The sequence below is a fragment of the Maylandia zebra genome, linkage group LG4, assembly GCF_041146795.1.
Source record: "Maylandia zebra isolate NMK-2024a linkage group LG4, Mzebra_GT3a, whole genome shotgun sequence".
Classification (NCBI taxonomy): domain Eukaryota; kingdom Metazoa; phylum Chordata; class Actinopteri; order Cichliformes; family Cichlidae; genus Maylandia; species Maylandia zebra.
Genome location: NC_135170.1, coordinates 12,014,262 through 12,032,532, shown reverse-complemented (window position 1 = coordinate 12,032,532; position 18,271 = coordinate 12,014,262). Strand labels below are relative to the sequence as shown.

General features: G+C 43.4%; 1 protein-coding gene across 3 annotated transcripts in view; it reads left to right on the top strand.

Moving 5' to 3' along the window:
• LOC101464537 (trinucleotide repeat-containing gene 6B protein) overlaps positions 1-17,608 on the top strand; it is an 18,544-nt gene extending 936 nt beyond the window's left edge. Inside the window, exons 1-21 of one of the 3 annotated variants that reach the window (XM_076882984.1) lie at positions 522-630; positions 715-802; positions 1,613-1,634; positions 1,888-2,322; positions 2,604-5,405; positions 5,540-5,692; positions 5,895-6,082; positions 6,213-6,275; positions 6,714-6,869; positions 8,210-8,347; positions 10,586-10,777; positions 10,953-11,069; positions 11,341-11,548; positions 11,942-12,094; positions 12,241-12,408; positions 12,675-12,821; positions 13,721-13,813; positions 13,983-14,198; positions 14,314-14,384; positions 16,421-16,560; positions 16,657-17,608. In XM_076882984.1, the coding sequence (XP_076739099.1) occupies positions 746-802; positions 1,613-1,634; positions 1,888-2,322; positions 2,604-5,405; positions 5,540-5,692; positions 5,895-6,082; positions 6,213-6,275; positions 6,714-6,869; positions 8,210-8,347; positions 10,586-10,777; positions 10,953-11,069; positions 11,341-11,548; positions 11,942-12,094; positions 12,241-12,408; positions 12,675-12,821; positions 13,721-13,813; positions 13,983-14,198; positions 14,314-14,384; positions 16,421-16,560; positions 16,657-17,230 (6,093 nt within the window). In that variant the 5' untranslated portion in view covers positions 522-630; positions 715-745 and the 3' untranslated portion in view covers positions 17,231-17,608. Of the gene's footprint in view, positions 1-521; positions 631-714; positions 803-1,612; positions 1,635-1,887; positions 2,323-2,603; positions 5,406-5,539; positions 5,693-5,894; positions 6,083-6,212; positions 6,276-6,713; positions 6,870-8,209; positions 8,348-10,585; positions 10,778-10,952; positions 11,070-11,340; positions 11,549-11,941; positions 12,095-12,240; positions 12,409-12,674; positions 12,822-13,720; positions 13,814-13,982; positions 14,199-14,313; positions 14,385-16,420; positions 16,561-16,656 lie in introns of those variants that run through there. The other 2 variants (XM_076882985.1, XM_076882983.1) reach the window with 2 other exon arrangements.
• Positions 17,609-18,271: the final 663 nt, after the last annotated feature.

Here is an 18,271-nt window from a genome sequence, read left to right as displayed (position 1 = left end):
GGTCACGGCTGTAACTTGTCGGGTTAGCATTCAGTAGCGTCTTGTGTCGTGGGGCTAATTATCAACAGCTTGGCTAACAGAATTACTTGGCCTAGTCACATTTACAGCTCTGTAGAAGCTGGGATCCCTTTATGTTTCCCTCTGTGGCCGTTTTTGCTATTTTAATGTCATCTGTTTTGTTGTTAGATGCGAGCTGTGCGTTTGCATATGTCATTTGTTTACTTCTGGCATGGTGAGGAGGTCATAAACAAGTGTCTCCTTCATAACAGTGGACAGGTCGCTATTTCTTTTTCTTTTGTACCCCTTGGGTCATTGCAGCCATTTTACTTCCTACTTTACTGCCTGAAAAAAATCCCAGTTTTTTTTCCCTTTTTTCCCAGAAATGCCGTAGACTATAAAGTCATGTTTGTTTGGCTGCTGCTCTGTTTGTCCACTGGTTGAATTGCAGTTGCTTGCTGGTTAATGAATTATGCAGTGAGAAACAAGACTACCAAGGGCTGTTGTCAAGCTGTCTGCTTCTGGTTAACGTTACAGTTCTTACAACACTGACTGTGTAGGAGTACATTTGGCGGTGATCTCGTGATGGCATGTTATAAATTTCGAGCCAGAATTTATGTGTGTGAAACAATGGTATGCTCTCTTTTTAAGCAACAAGCCAAATTCATTGAGGCTTTAGTTAGATAAATAATTGAACATGTATATTTCTCTTTTCAGACAGGAGAATCAAGAAGGGGAACAGTAGTTCATGGAAGACAAGAAAAAGAAGAAAGAAGATAAAAAGAAAAGGGAAACCTCTCAGAAGGTAAGCTGTGCTCTGTCTAGTTTGCAGAAAGTCTGTTTCTGTATCACTAACTGTTTGTGTTGAACAGGAGTTGATAAAATTTACAGTTTATTTGCCAGATTTTTGAGCCCTAATAACATCATTTGAAATTTTCAGAGCTGAAATTGCTTTAACATGCTGTAACTTGACAAGCTGCCTATCCCACACATTGGTATGACTCTTGAAAGTTTAGCCGAAATGCCCTGTTTAGATAAAAAAGATTTTAAAAAAAACACACACACACAAAGAAATAAACCCCCTCCCAAAAACCAAGCATGCCAAACGATTGTTTTTCTTCCTTTGTGTCATAGACATTGAATTGGTAAATATTTGCTAGTGAAGCTATTATATCCCATTATATATTTTGTTAATGCTGGTCATAGAAAAATGTTGAGTCGACCAGAAATAAGATTTTGGCTTTAGATTGTGACACTTGAAGCAGATATAAAATTGCAGTTTGCTTTATTGTGCACACATGGCCAGCTTCCTGTATTGTAGAGGACTAAAAAAGGCTGGAAAATAACACTCTAAAATCAAAATCAAAAGTTATTTATTTCAAGGGCCTTTACCTCATAAAAGTTTGAGAGTATTGTGGCAGAATCTCCCATATCTTCCATAAATAAATTTAAGGTACTGAACAAAAATCTGAGCTTCTCAGATGGGTATTTTATATGGAATGTCCCCTGTGGACATAGGTAGTCACATGAATGCAAACCTTTTTTTGCATTAAAAAAAATCTAATTATCTCCTGCTTTACATCTCAGTTTCTTTTCTTTCTTTCTTCTTTTTTAGGTGCCAGAACAAAAAATCAAAGGTATGTGTTTTTCATGTCACTCTTCCTTCCTCCATCACTGAGTATTCCACATGTCAGTTTAATGACTTTGTTTCTTCTTCTTAAATATGCTGTAATGAACTTCAGTATGAGGTAACGACGTAGGGAATTTGTTGGATGTGGTTATGCACATGCATACATATATGTTAGACCCATAGTGAATGTTATTAAACTAATCATAAATTGAGTAACGCACCTACAGAGTGATGGTTTCTCTCATTTGTGTCTCTGCCAGTGCCAGAATCAGCCAAGCCCTCCTGTTCCCAGCCACCTGTCACCCCAGGCTCAGTGTCCCCCAGCCCTGGCCCTGTTGCCCCCTCATCCCCCAGTCCTGGTGCAGCTGGGGGTTCTGCCCAAGTTCCTCCTGGTGGTGGGAACAATGCAAAGCAGCGGACTGCTGTGGCCAACGGACAGCCCTCCACCTCACCCTCTGGAAGTCAGACCACCCAGCAGCAGCGATACATGTCTCGCGAGGTTCCACCAAGATTTCGCTGCCAGCAGGACCACAAAGTGCTACTGAAGAGGGGCCAGCCACCGCTGTCCTCCATGCTGCTGGGTGGAGGTGAGGGGGGCTCTGGAGGGGCTGAAGGAGGCAGCGGCTGGGGGGCCGCCCCACCTCTTCCCTCACAGGGAGCAGATAACCCCAATGCAAACACAGCTGGAGGCACAGGTGGGTTAATGTTTCAGAACATACGATCAAGTTTAATAGGTAGTCCAGTAACCCAGTAGTAGTCTTGTCCTACATTAGAACAGAAACTTTGTTTTAAGGTGAATTTTTACAGATAACGCCATGAAGAGAATCAATCAGTGGCCTTTACAATTAATTTATTCATTATAAAGTTGTTCATGACAGTAGTGATATACGTTCACTGTTCTTATTAGTCAGGTAGTGTTAGCAACATGTAGTAAACTCTGAAAGTTTTGAGTGTTGTTCATGATTTTTTTCCGTAGATTCCAACCTGGGTTCATCCTCCCCTTCACCCCCAAACTCCTCCTCATCCTCATTATGTGTCGCTGCTCCGTCGTCTTCTACTACTACTACTTCAACTTATGCAAATTCCACATGGGGGGCAGGCTCTGGCAGCCAGTCCTCTTCTCAGGGCTGCGGGAAGGTGTTTGTGGATGGGACTGACCTGGAGGACTGGCCTACCATTATAGGGGGGGCCAAAGTGAGTTCCGATGGGGCTGGAGGAGGGGTGCAGGACTGCCCCGGAAACAACAACAGTAGTGCCTCATGGAGTGAGATAAGCATCCAGCAGAAGGGAGGAGCAGGGAACATGGACAATCCTTCCCCCCCTCGTTCTTCTCCTCTATCCTCCACTTCCTCACTAAACGAATGTGTTCAGTCAAGTGGTGGTGGTGGTGGCGGCAGTGGTGTATGGGTCTCTCCCACCTCATCTCAGGTGGATGCGGGGCTAGGATTAGCAGCATTTTACAATTCCAAAGTCTCCCATCTTCTTCCTAGCCCTCAGGAGAGCCCTGTAGGTGGCAGCAGCAGCAGTGTCCCTGGTGCCAATTTCAACCCTGACATGAACCCCTCCGCTTGGCCCGCCCTGGTGCAGAGTGGGACATCAACTTCGGCTGGGGACAGTGCTCCACTACACTCATCCGTTACTTCATCTTCCTCATGTTCCGCCAACACCACCCTCATCACCACTCACACTTTTTCATCTGTGAATCAAACTGATCTTTATCAGCAGCACACTGAAACAGCTGCAGGTGCCAGGAGTGGAGAACAGCAGCAGCAGCACTTAGGAAACCCAGGACAGGAGCTGGGTTCAGGCGGGGCGGCACGAGAAGCAGGACCAAATCAAGAAGGTGGCAGTGAGGGGGATTGTGGGGCTGCTAGTGAAGGAGAAGGGAGCAGTAATCTTTCTGGCTCTACGTCTTCCTCCTCTGCCAGCTCTTCTTGGAGATCCATACCCCCAGTGTCCACTGACCTCAGTGCAGGGGCCTCACAGGCAGATGGGTGGGGTGGAGGAGGGACTGGAGCTCAGGGGCAGGAAGGGAATGTTTGGGGCTCTGGTACCCCAGGTAACAAGACGGGGTGGGGCAGGAGAAATGGTGGTGGTTCAACTACCCCAGTGGTATCTCAGGGACCGTGGGAAGGAAGCAGTTCAGATGCAGAGTGGGGTGAAACTGCAGGAAGTGCAAGTTCAAGTAATTTAGCAATAGCCAGTGGAAGAGGAGAAGAGGGGAGCAGCATCAGCAGTAGTGCAGGCAGCCTTGGTGTTGTTGGCAGCAGTTTGGAGGATTCTTCCTCACCAAAGTTTGCAACTATGACAAAAGCTTGGGACAATCAGAAAGGGATTGATACTGGGGACGGGGCAGTTATGGAATGGGGTGGAGGCACTGGAGGTGAAGGACCATCCTCTAGTGGAGGAGGATCCATAGCTGGAAGTGGTGGAGGAGGGAGTGGTAGCGAACAGAAACAAGAGCATTCCTCATCTGGGCACCACCACTCCCATCAGACCTCCAATGCTGAAGTGGCCTTACTTAGCTTGCTCAATCGGCCTGACCTGGACCCCAAGGTTCTGTCAAACACGGGCTGGGGGCAGACCCAGATTCGACAGAATGTGGCCTGGGACCTGGACACCTCATCAGGAGTCGGAAACAGAAATGAAAGAAACACATCATCTTCCTCTGCGTTTTCATCAGCAACCATGAACACTACCACTACTCGCAGTCCTAGGTACCCATCTAACACTGGTTCAGTAACTAATGATACATCTGGTGGCAGCCATGAAACCAGCCTGAACTCTACAGTAAGGGATGGCTGGGATGGTGGCGCTGCACAGTCCACCTGTGGTCCTCATATGCCAAGTAGCACTATAAGGAAGCTGGGATCACCAGAAGAAGATCTAGAGGGCAGCCAGGGGAAGGCAGCTGGAGGCTGGGGTGATCTCCCACCTGAAAGCCAGGGCAAAACATGGGGGGCTGAAGAACAACAATGGGGGGATCAAAGAGGAGGTAACTGGAGAGACATAGGAGAACAGGGTAGTGGGTGGAAAGATGGTCCAGAAAATAAAGGAAAAGGGGGGTGGAAAGGAGGTGGAAGAGGGGAGACAAGTGGTTGGGGGGGAGGAGACTGGAGACAGAGAGATTCTACACCTGGAGGTGGGTGGGGAGATGGGAGGAGTAGAGGTGGGAGCAACTCTGATGAGGGATCTTCCTGGGGTGCATCGGATGAAGGAGGGTCTCAGCGAGGAGGATGGGGAGATGGGGGTGGCGTCAAATCCCACCCGGACTGGGGGAGTACAAAGCCCCATACAGCAGCAGCACAGATACCAAACAGCCAAGCGACACCAATGAAAGCCCCAAATCAGCAGCAGCACCAATCACAGGGTCAGCAACCACCAGGAGGTCCCATACAAGGAGGGTGGAACAGCCGGCCAAATGTTGGAGGTGGAGGTCCACCTTCCAAGAATCAGAACCAAAGTTCAGGCTGGACCTCTGGCCCGATTCCCCAAATCTCCGGAGGTGGCAGTAGTGACACCCTAGAACCCAGCGGCTGGGAAGAGCCCTCCCCTCAGTCCATCAGCCGCAAAATGGAAATCGACGATGGCACATCAGCCTGGGGAGACCCAAACCGCTACAACACCAAGAACGTGAACTTGTGGGACAAGAACAGTGCAATTCCAGGCCAGAGCCACAGTCAGCAGGCCCCACCACCATCCATGCAGCAGCAACAACCACCTAGAAGACAACAGGGGATGCAGTCCAGCAGCACAACTCCTGGCAATGGCGCCATGGGTAAGAAAAAGCTTTTATTTCACAGTGTCAGCCTTGTTAACAACCTTATGGACATTTTGCTATTAAAATCATAAACGATTAAGCTTCTTTTACGTAGTACTTTCTTCTAAACAACAATGTCTAATTTTATCAAGGTGCAGGCATGTGGGGAGGAGGTGTACAAACTGTGGATAATGGTACGGCAGCTTGGGGTCAGGCTTCAGATGCAACATCAGGTTGGGTTGATCCAGATGAACCTGGTAAAGCTTCTGGCTGGGGGAATCCTTCACCCAACCCTGGTAAACCTGGTAAGGATTTAAAACAAAAAAAAACAACAAAAAAACCCAGCATTTTGTTTTTCATGTGTTGATGATGCCTCAACCACATATCAGACATTTAGCAACATTGCACTTCTTAGTATGACTAGGCTTCATGAATGTTAACTCCACAATCCCCAAATAGAGAAACAGCTGACTTTTATCATAACCATCTGTTTTGTTTTCACTGCAGGTGCCAAGTCTATTGAAAACTGGATTGGAAAAGGAGACTCTATTTCAGCTTCCCGTCATCCAAGCTGGGATGAGGAAGAAGATGGTGGTGGCGGAGCCTGGAACAGCACAGGCTCACAGGGAAGCAGTTCTTCCTTCAACTCTGGAGGCTGGGGTCAGACACATGGGGGGAAAAGAGGAAACATGAAGGTGGGGAAGAAAGATTCAAGGACACACAAACGGCTATAAACTACAAATTGAAGTTCATTGTACTGCAACAAAACACTTTGATTTTTGTTTAGCACTTAAAGGGTAATGTTTGGATTTTTTTTCCTTAAAGGCCGGAGGAGGGGACAGTTGGATGAACCCAGTGTCACGCCAGTTTTCAAATATGGGCATTCTGGTAAGATACGAATAAGATAATTATTTAAGAAAAAACATTTTTTTAGCTCTCCTCTCACAGTCTAAAGACATGCAATTAGTGGAGTTCAGTTAATTGGTAATTCTAAATTGCCCATAGGTGTGAATGTGATTGCGAATGGTTGTCTGTGTGTTAGTCCTGCGACAGACTGGTGACCTGTCCAGGGTGTAACTCGCCTCTTGCCCTAAGACAGCTGGGACAGGCTCCACCCACCCTGACTCTGAATTAGATAAGGGAAGAGAGTGGATGGATTTATAACTTTCATGTATTTAGTGCCATTGCTGCTGTATGATTTGATATGATTTTGTTTCCCCCTCTATCACTAATGTTGTTATAATGGTTACATTATCAGTGAGGGTGCTATCACTGTACTACTAAAGAGTGAGGTCATTTTCTTTTCTTTTTTCTACCTCTCTCTAGGATGATCCAGGTGTCGACAAAAAAATGGAAGGAGACAAGAGAGGAATAACTGACTATAATGGAGAAATGCGGAGGGGAGGAAGAGGTGGAGGTGGTTACCGCATGCCTAGTTCCAAAGATATGGGCCCTGTTGACATGGGGCCCTATGGTGAAAAGGTGTGTTGGGAGTGTTAAGTAGTCTTTAATTATTATAAGAACAAAGGTAGCTGTCAGTTTGAATAATTTGAACTTTAGTACTCACAGTATCGACTGAGTGTTATAAAATATTACCACAAATAAAGTAAGGGTTTTAATGACCAATTAACCCTTTAGAGCCGATCGGAGCGGGCACGCTCTGTTTTGCGTAACTATTTTTAAATCCCGGTAGCACTGCAACCACGTAAGCTAGCGCAAAAAATTTTTTTGCATATGAAACCGGAGGAGTTGTACTTACATCTCATGCCATCAGCTTGTCCTAGGTCACGGTTTCCTTCCACATAAAGCTTTGCAAAAACTGCATAAAAAGCGCTTGCAGGAACAAAAACATAATATTCCAGAAACACGCTTTGCCGATCCGATCAGCTGTTCATAACACTTCCTACGTTGGAATAGACGTCAGCGCGAACTTTTGCATTTCCGCCATTACCTGCCCGAAACCGGAAGTGACGTCATTTTCGCGGAAATGTAGTCTTTTTTACCATCAGGGCCTCAGGGCCTATACTGGTCTTTTTAAAAGTTATCTTTGACTTTATGACTTTCTGTGTCGTTTCTGGGATGCTTAGGACTCATATTGCACTGCTGGAAATAGTTTATTTTGATGCATATGCTGCTTTTTTGCAAATTTGCAGTATAATATTTATTTTCGTTTTTCCTGCATAAATTGGTGTATTTCAAAAATAAAACTATGAAGACACTTAAAATAAATTTCCTGTGGTGGGAAACTATTTTGTGCAACTTTTTTGTATTTACAGTTTTGAGGGATAAGCCTCTTAAATTTCTCTAACTACAAATATATGTTAAAAAAGCAAAAACGATTTTCAATTTTTTTGTAGTTTATTGCACTTTTTTGCAATTTATGTAATTACTATGCACTTAATGAATACATATTATTAAAATCTGGGCTATAATGGTTGTATTGATGTATATCAACTTGAAATGCTCCCAAAAATGGCTCCACAGCATGTAAAAATATAATATAAGCTCTGGCGGACTTGGTTCTATGGTAGGTCTTAAAGGGTTAAGGAAGCTGGAAAGTTTTTAGATGTAAAGTGGCACTTCTACACTTTGGCAAGCTTTATCAGTGCTATGTAGATTTAATCAATTATGGCAGGTAGAACCATGGAGCTGAAATTGAAGAGAAATGCTCCTTTCCTTTTAAAGATAGGATGATATGAATTGTGGATGCTTCGTTTTCTCTTGCTGTGCTCAGGGACTGCACAGAATGTTACCAAGGGCCTCCACTGGCCACACTTCGAGAGCCCTGGCTTTAGTTGTAAATTGTTTCTATTCTGTTCCAGATGGGTGGCCACGGAGTGTTTGTCAGTGGTGGTGGAGGGATGTCTCAGCCTCGAGGGATGCACCAGCCTGGCATGCATTCGATGAACCCCTCCCAGGGGTTACGTGCACAAGTGCCTCATCCGTTCCTGTCTGCTCAGGTTTGTTTCCTGTTGTTATTAATTATGATGAAGCTGTTTGTACAAGGTTTGGTTTGGTTTTTTTGGTATATTGGATATCTTATACAAATGCAGAGCAATGGGTCATCAAGGTCAGCTAACCTCACACATCTGGTGGTCTCACAAGTTTTTTGAGAAGAGTTTATACATAATTATTAAATATATATAATAACATAGTCCATTAAACTTTGTGCCAATTTTATGAAGGTAACTGAAACCTGTACGTGACATTAAGTAAAGAAAACAATTGATTTTCACTATACATGACATAAACAAATTATAGCATTACAGTTGGTTAGTTAATATTAAATTATATATAATATAATTATATTATTTTTAACAACTAATTAAACTTTAGCTTAGTTATTTTACTGACTACTCCCACCACTTATTAAAGTAATTATAATGGCGTCGCCAATAGGGCTGGGCCATATTATACCGTTCACGGTAATACCGGTATAATGTTAGGCAACGATAGGAAAATGAAATATCGCGATAGAATGGGAGTAAAACGCGCATGCGCAGTGCCTTTGTTTTCATACGCACATGGCCGATTGTTGAGTGAAACAGATGAACCAGAATTGGTTTGTAAAAATGGTGCAACTTCAGTGATGTGGAACTGGTTTGGTGTTTGTCCGTCAGATACACAACAAAGCACATTTTTTTGCAGAACATGCAAGCGGCCGTTGTTATTGTCATATTTGTCGGACTAAGATGCTCTTAAATCTGGGAGTAATCTGGGTCCTAAACTCCGTAATTCTTCAGGTCAAACAACACTGCAGCATCACTTAGAGTTAAAAACTGTCTAAATTCTTTCATCTTTAATAAAACGATCAGCATTGCTGCTTTACCAGGTGTAACTATAAAGTTTAACTTCCAGGCATCCATGAAAACAAAAGTTATTACATTTAACGGAGTTAGAAGTTAGCAGGAAGCTAGCGGAAGTTAGCTCGCTAGTTTCGCTAGTTACCTAAGCATGATATAGCATGTTCTGACGGAGAGATTTCTGAAAAAAATCAAACGTACAGCTCTGCTATCACTTCCAACATAAATGAAGACAGGAAACTAAACAGCAGTGACGTTTGTAGGGTTACTGAAGTTGGGCTAGCTGGTATATAATGATGTGCTACGTGATCGCTAGCGACACAGCTATGTTAGCATAACATAAACAGTGAAGCTGGAGGACGAACACTAACACTTTTCCACTTATAAAAGTTAACGTGAAGGTTCTTCATGGTTAGAGACAAATGCAATCGCATGGCAGGATACTGTAAACGGACCAAACTTCAGTCAGGAGAACAACTGAGCTAATCCATCCACAATACGAGGTTAGTCATTAATATACTGCAACAACATGGGAATAGAGCCGCTGCCAGAGAATTCAACATTAATGAATCAATGGTACAGAAGTGGAGGAAGCAAGAAGAATGAGTTTAATAAAGTTTGATTTATCTGACTGCTTTGTTTCGCTTAATGTGCCTTATAATCCCGTGCACCTTATGGTCCGAAAAATACGTACTGCACACTGCAGTTTAATGTTGCAAAGCACCTCTTTTTAACTTCAGTGGATATTATACATGGTTATGCTCAGGATATGTCAGCCCATTTCTACTGGAAATGCCTTTTGGTTAAACTTTCAGCAAGGAATTTGCATTTGCACTGTTACATTTTTATAAAGCTTTAATGTACATAAAAACCAGCTTGTTTAAGTGAAAATAAATGGAAGGTTGTCTTTTTGCGCTAGTAATGTTGTGGAGTTGTATTTTGTCTCGCATCAATTATATCGTCGGTTATATCGTTATCGCAAATTTTCAAATATATATCGTGATAAATATTTTTGGCCATATCGCCCTGCTCTAGTCGCCAACTAATATTTAGTCATATTCTGCAATCACAGACTATAAAAATTTCAGTTTTATCGAACTAGAAGCTGCCTGCCTACAGCGTGCAGAGTCACTGCAGTATGCACTAGCACATGTGATACAGGCACATAATCTGCCTCATGTAAATGTGACACCAATTTGAAATGTTTTTAAACTGAATATCAGTTTTTGACAGGGCTTTCATACATTTCTTGCGTTTGGTTTCGATGCTCCAGCTTATCCTGCACTGCTGGAAACCTGACAGGGCTTATTGATAGAGTGTCCCTGTTTCTCATAACGTGCTTTGCCTGGAGTGTCTTTCAGCACCCATATACTTGTGAATTCTTGTGGCTTGCAGGTGCCGGGTCCTATGCTGAAGCAGATGCCCTCTCCTGGTGGAAGTGTGGGTGGTGTAGTTGGAGGAGTAGGAGGTGTCGGTGGTGTTGGAAGTGTCGGAGGGGTTGGCGGAGGCGTGTTCCCTCCCCAGATTTCCCCACAGCAGCTAGCAATGCTCAGCAACATTTACCCCCCAATGCAGCAGTTCCATCTGGTAAGTGCCTGAATGATACGTCATCGATTGATTGTCAGTAGTTTTTCTTATTAGTTTATAGTGGAAAACATTGATGTCGAAGCAGAAGATGTAGACTAAATAATGTCACTTTGTAATGGATTAAAATGTTTGTGAAAACAGCTGTGTTTTGTTTTGTTTGTCCGCCAACACACAGGCTTGTCAGTTCCTGCTACAACAGCAGCAGCAGCAACAGCAGCAGCAGCAGTTTCTGCAGAACCAGAGGAAGTTCCCTCAGCCTCAGCCTCTCAGGCAGCAGCCAGACCCACAGCAGGTGAGCGTGCATGCCAATAAAATGCCATCAGAGCAGTAACAACACTATAAATAGTACTCTGTAAAATGTGGTCAGAAATACTCAGAAGTTCTGTTAGGCTAATTAGCTGAGGTGTAGTTCAGAACCATCACTTTATTTTTAACCTTTGGTGACAGATGTGACACTAGTGTTTGCTTCAGTCACGTCAGACTAGAATATGTGAAACTATGTAATATAAATATAGATTAGTGGTGACTATTCAACTGTACTTTTTTAAATTTCATCTTGTCAGCTGGCGAGGATTATGGCTATTCTGCAGCAACAGAGACAGCATCAGCAGGGTGGAGTTGGAGGAGCAGCACCAGGAGGGAGTTCCAAACTGTCCCCCTCTCACCTGGGAGGAGGCCTATCCAAACAGGCCATGGTAGACCCTGTTCCACATCCTGGAATTGGGGGAACCTTATCAGACCTTCACACCAAAACACCAGGGATGTACTCTGGTGAGTGCTTGTGGTTAGGTGTAAATTCAGCGCTCCCCGGATTTGCATAATATTCAGTTTTATTTAATTTTTTTATAGCACCAAATATCACAACAGTCACCTAAAGGCGCTTTATATTGTAAGGTGAAGACCCTACAATAATAGACAGAAAATCCCAACAATTGCCTTGGAAAGGCAAATCCATCTGCTGTGACCAGTAGTGGGTGAGGAGAGGGAGACGGGATAAAAGGCACACTGTGGAAGAGAGCCAGAGATTAATAATAACAATGGTTAAATGCAGAGTGGTGTGTAAATATTGAGTGAAGAAGAAATGCTGAAAGCTCAAGGCTCTGACTATCAAAATATTATGTGCGCATTAAAGCTGACACTTTTTTTTTTTTTCCATCTTGCCAGGGCTTACTCCTGGAAGTAACCTGTCAGGACTGGAGCTCGGTCCCATGATGGGAGGGATGAAGGATCTAGGAGGACAGCAGTCCCGCTTTAAATGGATGATGGAGGGACACTCGCCAGCTCCCTCTCCCCCCGACTCAACCATTCACAAGAACGGTAGGTAAACAGATGGTCAGCAACTGGTCTGGTAATCATCTTTGTTCACAGTGTATCTGAATGAGCCGCTGTGAACCAAAATGTTGCGAAACATATTCATGTCAGTCTGTCTGACCTCCTTTCTCTGTCATGTCCCATTTTTAAAGGCCCTTTACCCAGTGCTGTAAAGGTTAGAGGAGGGTCTCCTTACTCCCAGTATGAAATGCTGGGAAGTGATGGTTTGGGGATTCCCCCTCAGGGCTCTGCAGACAGCTGGCACCGGACCCCTGGTAGTAAAATGGGGAACAAATCTGCCACATCAAGCTGGCCTCCAGGTGAGTGGTTTTTTTTCTGTTTTTTTTTTTTGTTTTTTTTTTTGTCTGCTACTTACCAAAACAGCTGTTTTTCATCTTAATAACTAAAATAAATAATTTGCTTCTAATGCTGGGGACATCCAGTATGTGTAGTACTTAAGTTGAAGCCTTGGAGCCAGCATAGTTAACAAACCCTGCAGGCACACGGTTATTAAGTTGGACTGTTTTGCACGGCATATTTGTTAATCGGGGTTTTGTTTTTTGTTGTATTTCCTCCGTAATTACAGAATTCCAGCCCGGTGTGCCCTGGAAGGGCATACAGAACAGTGGAGACCCAGAGTCTGATCCCTATATGACCCCTGGTAGTGTCCTTGGCTCCCCAGGATCCCCAAGCCTCAACGACTCTGACCACCAGTTACTGCGAGACAACATAGGTATTTGAAGTTTTGACGAGCATAGGTGTTGGTTTTGACTCTGGTATTATGATTTGTATTACAAGAACTCTGCTTCTGTCCCAAATAAAGCCCAGAATAGATTACAGGGACTCACTGTGCTAATGATTAGTCATTTTGAGAATGAACATGAATCTGAAATTCTGCCGTCTAATCTGCTATATCACTAAAGGTGCAGTTGTTAATAGACTGCATTACAATCTAAGTTCCCCTTTGAAGGCTGCAGCTCATCCCTACGAGGATTAAGGCTAAGTACTAAATCTTTTCACCACTTACTGTTATAGCTGTCAGCTGGTGATTATTTTATATGGCAGGCATTTCTTTTGTGTTAGTTCTTACTACAGAGCTGTTAGTTTGGCTCTCTTTCACAGATTTCTACCAACTAAAAACAAAAAATCCCAGAAAACAGGGACTCTGATCTGAAAATGACATTTTTATTTTGTCTGTTTCTCTTGTAGCCTACAGTTGTCTGCTATGCCAAGCTCAGGACCGGATAAAGCAATTTTAAGCATATTGCTGCTTTTTCTTAATCAGTATAAGTTATAGTGGCTGCATCCCCTAAGGTTCCTAGTTCTGCATTTGTCATATACAACAAAAAAAGCTGCACTAGTGCTTTAAACAGTGTCTCACCCTGTATAGTATAAAATAGGAAAAACTACTAATAGTAGAAGAGATGAGAGGAAAAAAATGGAGAAAATAAGCAAATAAAAATTCTCTCACACAAAGGTGGTAATTTGAGGTGGTAGACTATGCTTTAAATATAAAATGAAAGACAATGATTTGGCAATGACAAAGTCACAGCATTCAGGGTGGCGATGGCCTTTGTGTATAAACTTTTCAGAAGTGTAGTGGTGTTTAGATAATATTGTAATGTTTTGTAGGGCCAAATCCTTCTCTCAACACCTCGCTGCCTTCACCTGGTGCCTGGCCCTACAGTGCCTCAGACAGCCCCCTCAGCAATGCACACAGCACAGGTGGGTTTTTGATTGGTGGATATTGTTAAACTGTATTTACATTTTGACTTATTAGCTTCATTATATTGTTTCTGTCATGTGTTAGCACTGTGTTTTACAAGTTAAGAGTTCTTTTTTTTTTTTTTTTTTTTTTTATGCCTCTTTCTTCCACTCACCTTTTCCTTCTTAGGAAAGTACTCTGATTACAAGCCCAGCTGGCCTCCAGAGCCCATTGGACAGAACAAGTTGTGGAAGACCAGTCGCAACAGCTCCCAGCTGCCACGCCCCCCTCCTGGCCTAACCAATCAGAAGCAAGCCTCACCCTCGCCATGGGGTACTGGTGGCCCTCGGTTAGCCCGGAGCTGGGGAGGGGGTGGGATTAATCAAGAGTCAAGATTTGGGCAAGGTACCTCTACAGGGACCTTACTTCATAGTTTACAGCTTAACTGTTTATGATGTAGAGGATGAAGTCAGTGTAAATAAAGAAATCTTACATTTGTCATTTTATCCCTAATTTATAGGCTCAGCTTGGAGTGATGGTGCAGCCTCCAGAGGCAGCTGTTGGTTGCTGTTGAGCAACCTGACCCCTCAGGTAAGGAGGAGGAGAAGCAAACACTGAGAAACGACTAAACAAGGCAGTTATTGCCATCTTCAGAAACTGAACTTGTGCGAAAGGGTGATGTAAAATCGTAACAGGACCGTGTTGTATGAGCAGTGTGTCTCACACTTCATGCATTTGTTTGATGATCGCCACGTCATTCATATAATTATGTGAAAAAATAATGATCGACAATTTAATAGCTTGAAGGAATTTGGATGAGCTTTTCTTGTGAAACATAAGAGAAGGAATTTAAAGGGGAGGAGGGGGGGGGGATTTGTGATGGCATTAATGAACACCCCCCCCCCCCCCGATCAAGCTACAGCTGGAAAACCTTAAAAATCAGTGAAGCAGTCACATGGAAAATTTATTATGATGATTCAGTAATAATCACACTCTAATATAAAAAAATTTGTGTAATTTATATATTTGTGGTTTTTATTACATATTCCAAAAGGAGAGTAACTGTGCCATTACTTTGTTCGCCCCTTATTCTTCTTCTGGCTTTGCAATAAAGGCGTTAACAGGCAGAGAGGTGCTGCTGCTGCTGCTGGTGGTCAGACCAGGACGAGCTTTCCCTGCCATCAGTATCAGAACTATATCATCCGGTTTAATAAAATGAATGTGATCTTTGCACAACCTTTAAAGGTGCACAGTGAAGCAGACAACAAAGAAGAGAAACGAGTGCAACAGTAAGTGGCACAACAAAGGGTCCTGTTAATTTGAGACTTGTTTTGAGAGTTGATGAAGGAATAGGTTGTTTAAAAAAAAACAACAAAAAAAACGAAGTGTATAGACTTGTTTGGTAAGAAAAGAAACCTGGAAGCTATACAGTACTATACCCAAAGCCAGTGTAGCTACTTTCAGCTCTTCCCTTATTTAAAAGCAGGTGTCTGTTTGATTTGGCAAGGGTTTTGTTTTTTGTTTTTTGTTTGTTTTTTTTTTTTAAAACACTGAATAACACTCTTGACAATGATCCCAGTGGGATTTGTCTCCTGGGTTCAAACCAGGGATCTTTGTCTCATTAGGCAGGTATCTAAACCATAGCTGTTTACATATGCAACATGAAAATGTGCACAATTGACTTTGTGTAGTATAAAATAGTCATGAGGAATAATGTACGCTATGATAAAATTATAGATGCGATTCAAATTATTTAAAGTGTTTTTTGTTTTTACCTCGAATGGTTCATTGAAGGCCTCAGTTTTAAAAATCGATTTTCTTAAGTACTTCATGTGTTCACGGGTTAAACCTCTTTGACACAACAGAATTGATCATGGCCATAAATACTTAGACCATATTAACAGCTACATGTACAGATCGGTCAGGGTTTAGGCACTTTAAACTGCTTTTCTCATTCATTTGCATTCCCCTTCACTCTGTCCTATGCAAATTACACGGACCCATGAATGACCCAGCTGTAATTTGATTGCCAAGTTGGATGAGCCATTTAAGCAATTAGAGCTTGTATAAATGACACTTCCACGACTTCCTCTGTGAAAATCATAGAAATTAAAGTGTTTTCCAGAGTAAGACCAAGTTTGTTCTTGTTAGAATCTCCCGTGCAGGCTTGCACAACTTGAAGATCTTACTGTAAATGTAACTTTATTACATGTCATAAAGCCACACCTTACCACTCACATTATTTATTAGTGCACAGTTTTTCATGTACATAATCATTGTTGTGTGGCCTCCTTACCTGACCTTTCTCTGGCCCGATAAGTGATCACTCAAGATAGTGGATAATTGCCCTATGAACGTTACATCACACATCCACGCGTTCTGCTGAGGACATTGGTCGATGTAATATAACTCCTCGCTCCTTACTTTTACCTCTACCATTGCAACAAAGTGACTATCAGTAATCTTTTCTAATCAAAAGTCTTGCGTTATGTTTGGGTTCCTCAGAAATCAAGAGTCTCTTCACAGTAACAGATTTTTCACCAAAATTGGTCCTTCTAAATATGACAAACACCCTCCAGAGTCTAATCCTATACGGTATCTATACAATTATTCCCTCTTCCCTGTAGATTGATGGCTCCACGCTGAGGACTATCTGTATGCAGCATGGCCCCCTGCTGACCTTCCACCTTGGCCTGACCCAGGGCAGTGCTCTGATTCGTTACAGCACCCGGCAGGAAGCAGCCAAGGCCCAGGGTGCACTGCACATGTAAGTTTACCTATACCCTCACTGCTCCGCGTGAAGCAAACGGTAATTCTGCACATACTGACCTGAAGAACCTTGTCTTATAATTTTCTTAAACAGGTGTGTCCTGGGCAACACCACGATCCTGGCGGAGTTTGTGAGCGAAGAAGAGGTTGCTCGCTATGTTGCACATTCCCAGGCCGGAGGGGCAGAGGGAGCCAGCTCAGGAGGGGCAGCGACCGGTGGGGCACAGGGTTCATCCGGAACAGGCACAACTGTGGTGGCCAGCAGTGGAGGAAGTTCTCCGGGGAGCGAGCGGGCAGCTGTGGGGGCAACTTCAGGTGGAAACGGAAATGGCAGTGGAGGAGAGAGTGGAGCAGCAGTTCTAGCTGGAGTTAGGTCCTCTGGCTCTGGCTGGCAGAGTCTTGATGGTACAGGTAGTTCTTCAGAGAGCTCCTCAGCCCAAGGACCCGGGCTGGGGATATTTTCCCAGTGGAGCACCAACGGGGCTGGGGAGGGAGGAGGCGTCGGGGGAGTAGAGTCTGGGAGGTCTGGGCTTTGGGGAGGCATGACTGCAGGATACCCCAGCAGCAGCCTGTGGGGGGCACCGCAGATGGAGGAAAGGCACCAAATGGACAGCCCTGCTGGATTGTTGCCTGGCGACCTACTGGGGGGAGGAACCGATTCCATCTGAGGATTCCCCCCCCCCCGCTTCCATTTGTACGTGTAGGTTTGGACACACTGATACAGCATACACTGGGATTCATATGTACTTACTATGGCACACGCGCACACACACATATACACATACATACACGCATTACATGGTATGCATATAAATGTACTACACATATACACACGTGTGCATACGTATACGTAGTATGCAAATTTATGTGCACACACAAAGCAGAAATGTGAGACATGCTTACACACATTCTCGTGGCCAGACTTAAGCTATTATATAAAACAAATGCAGGGACTGTTAGATGTGTATACAGCCTTTTTTTCCACAGATGAAGATTTCAACTGCTTAGACTTGAATCCTGAAAAAAAAAAAAAAAAAGAATGAAAAGTCAGTTGGTCTGAAAGACTTGACTGGATTGCAATGTGCTTAGTAAATAGGTGACTTTTCAGCAGATTTACATACACATGCACACACCAAATACAGAGAAGCCTTCAGACAGATAGGCACTGTAAACAGCATTACTTTCATCGTAAAAGAGAACTTAAAACTACTACATGATGTGAGGTTTAAAGTGCAGTTTGTATTCACATCCCCTTAAAGATGGAGATCGAATTCAAACCCATGCAAACAGCTCTGATTGACAGCAGAACTGTATCTTACTGTGTATGTTAAGTTTGTTTTCTGTTTTGTTTTTGTTTGTATGGTTTTAATTTTTAAACAGTGAAAATACTGAAATGTCATTGTTCTGTTTTCAAAATGCTGACCTCCTACTGTTGTATCTCACGCACTCTTTTTCTCTGTTATTCTCTCTTGAACATGGTTGTTACTGTTGCAGTGATAAATGTTAAATTGCAGGCAGTTTGAGGCTATGATGCATTTCTCCATGTGTTGATACTGTGTGCACGCGTAGTGTCGTACACACTGAGCGTGAGTGAGACTGAGACCAAGTAAGTGGATTAAACCACCGCAGTTGTCATGCGTGAGTGCGCGTGTGCGTGAATGTGAGGATGATGTGTGTGCATGTTAATGCCTGTCATAATGTGGGCAAGG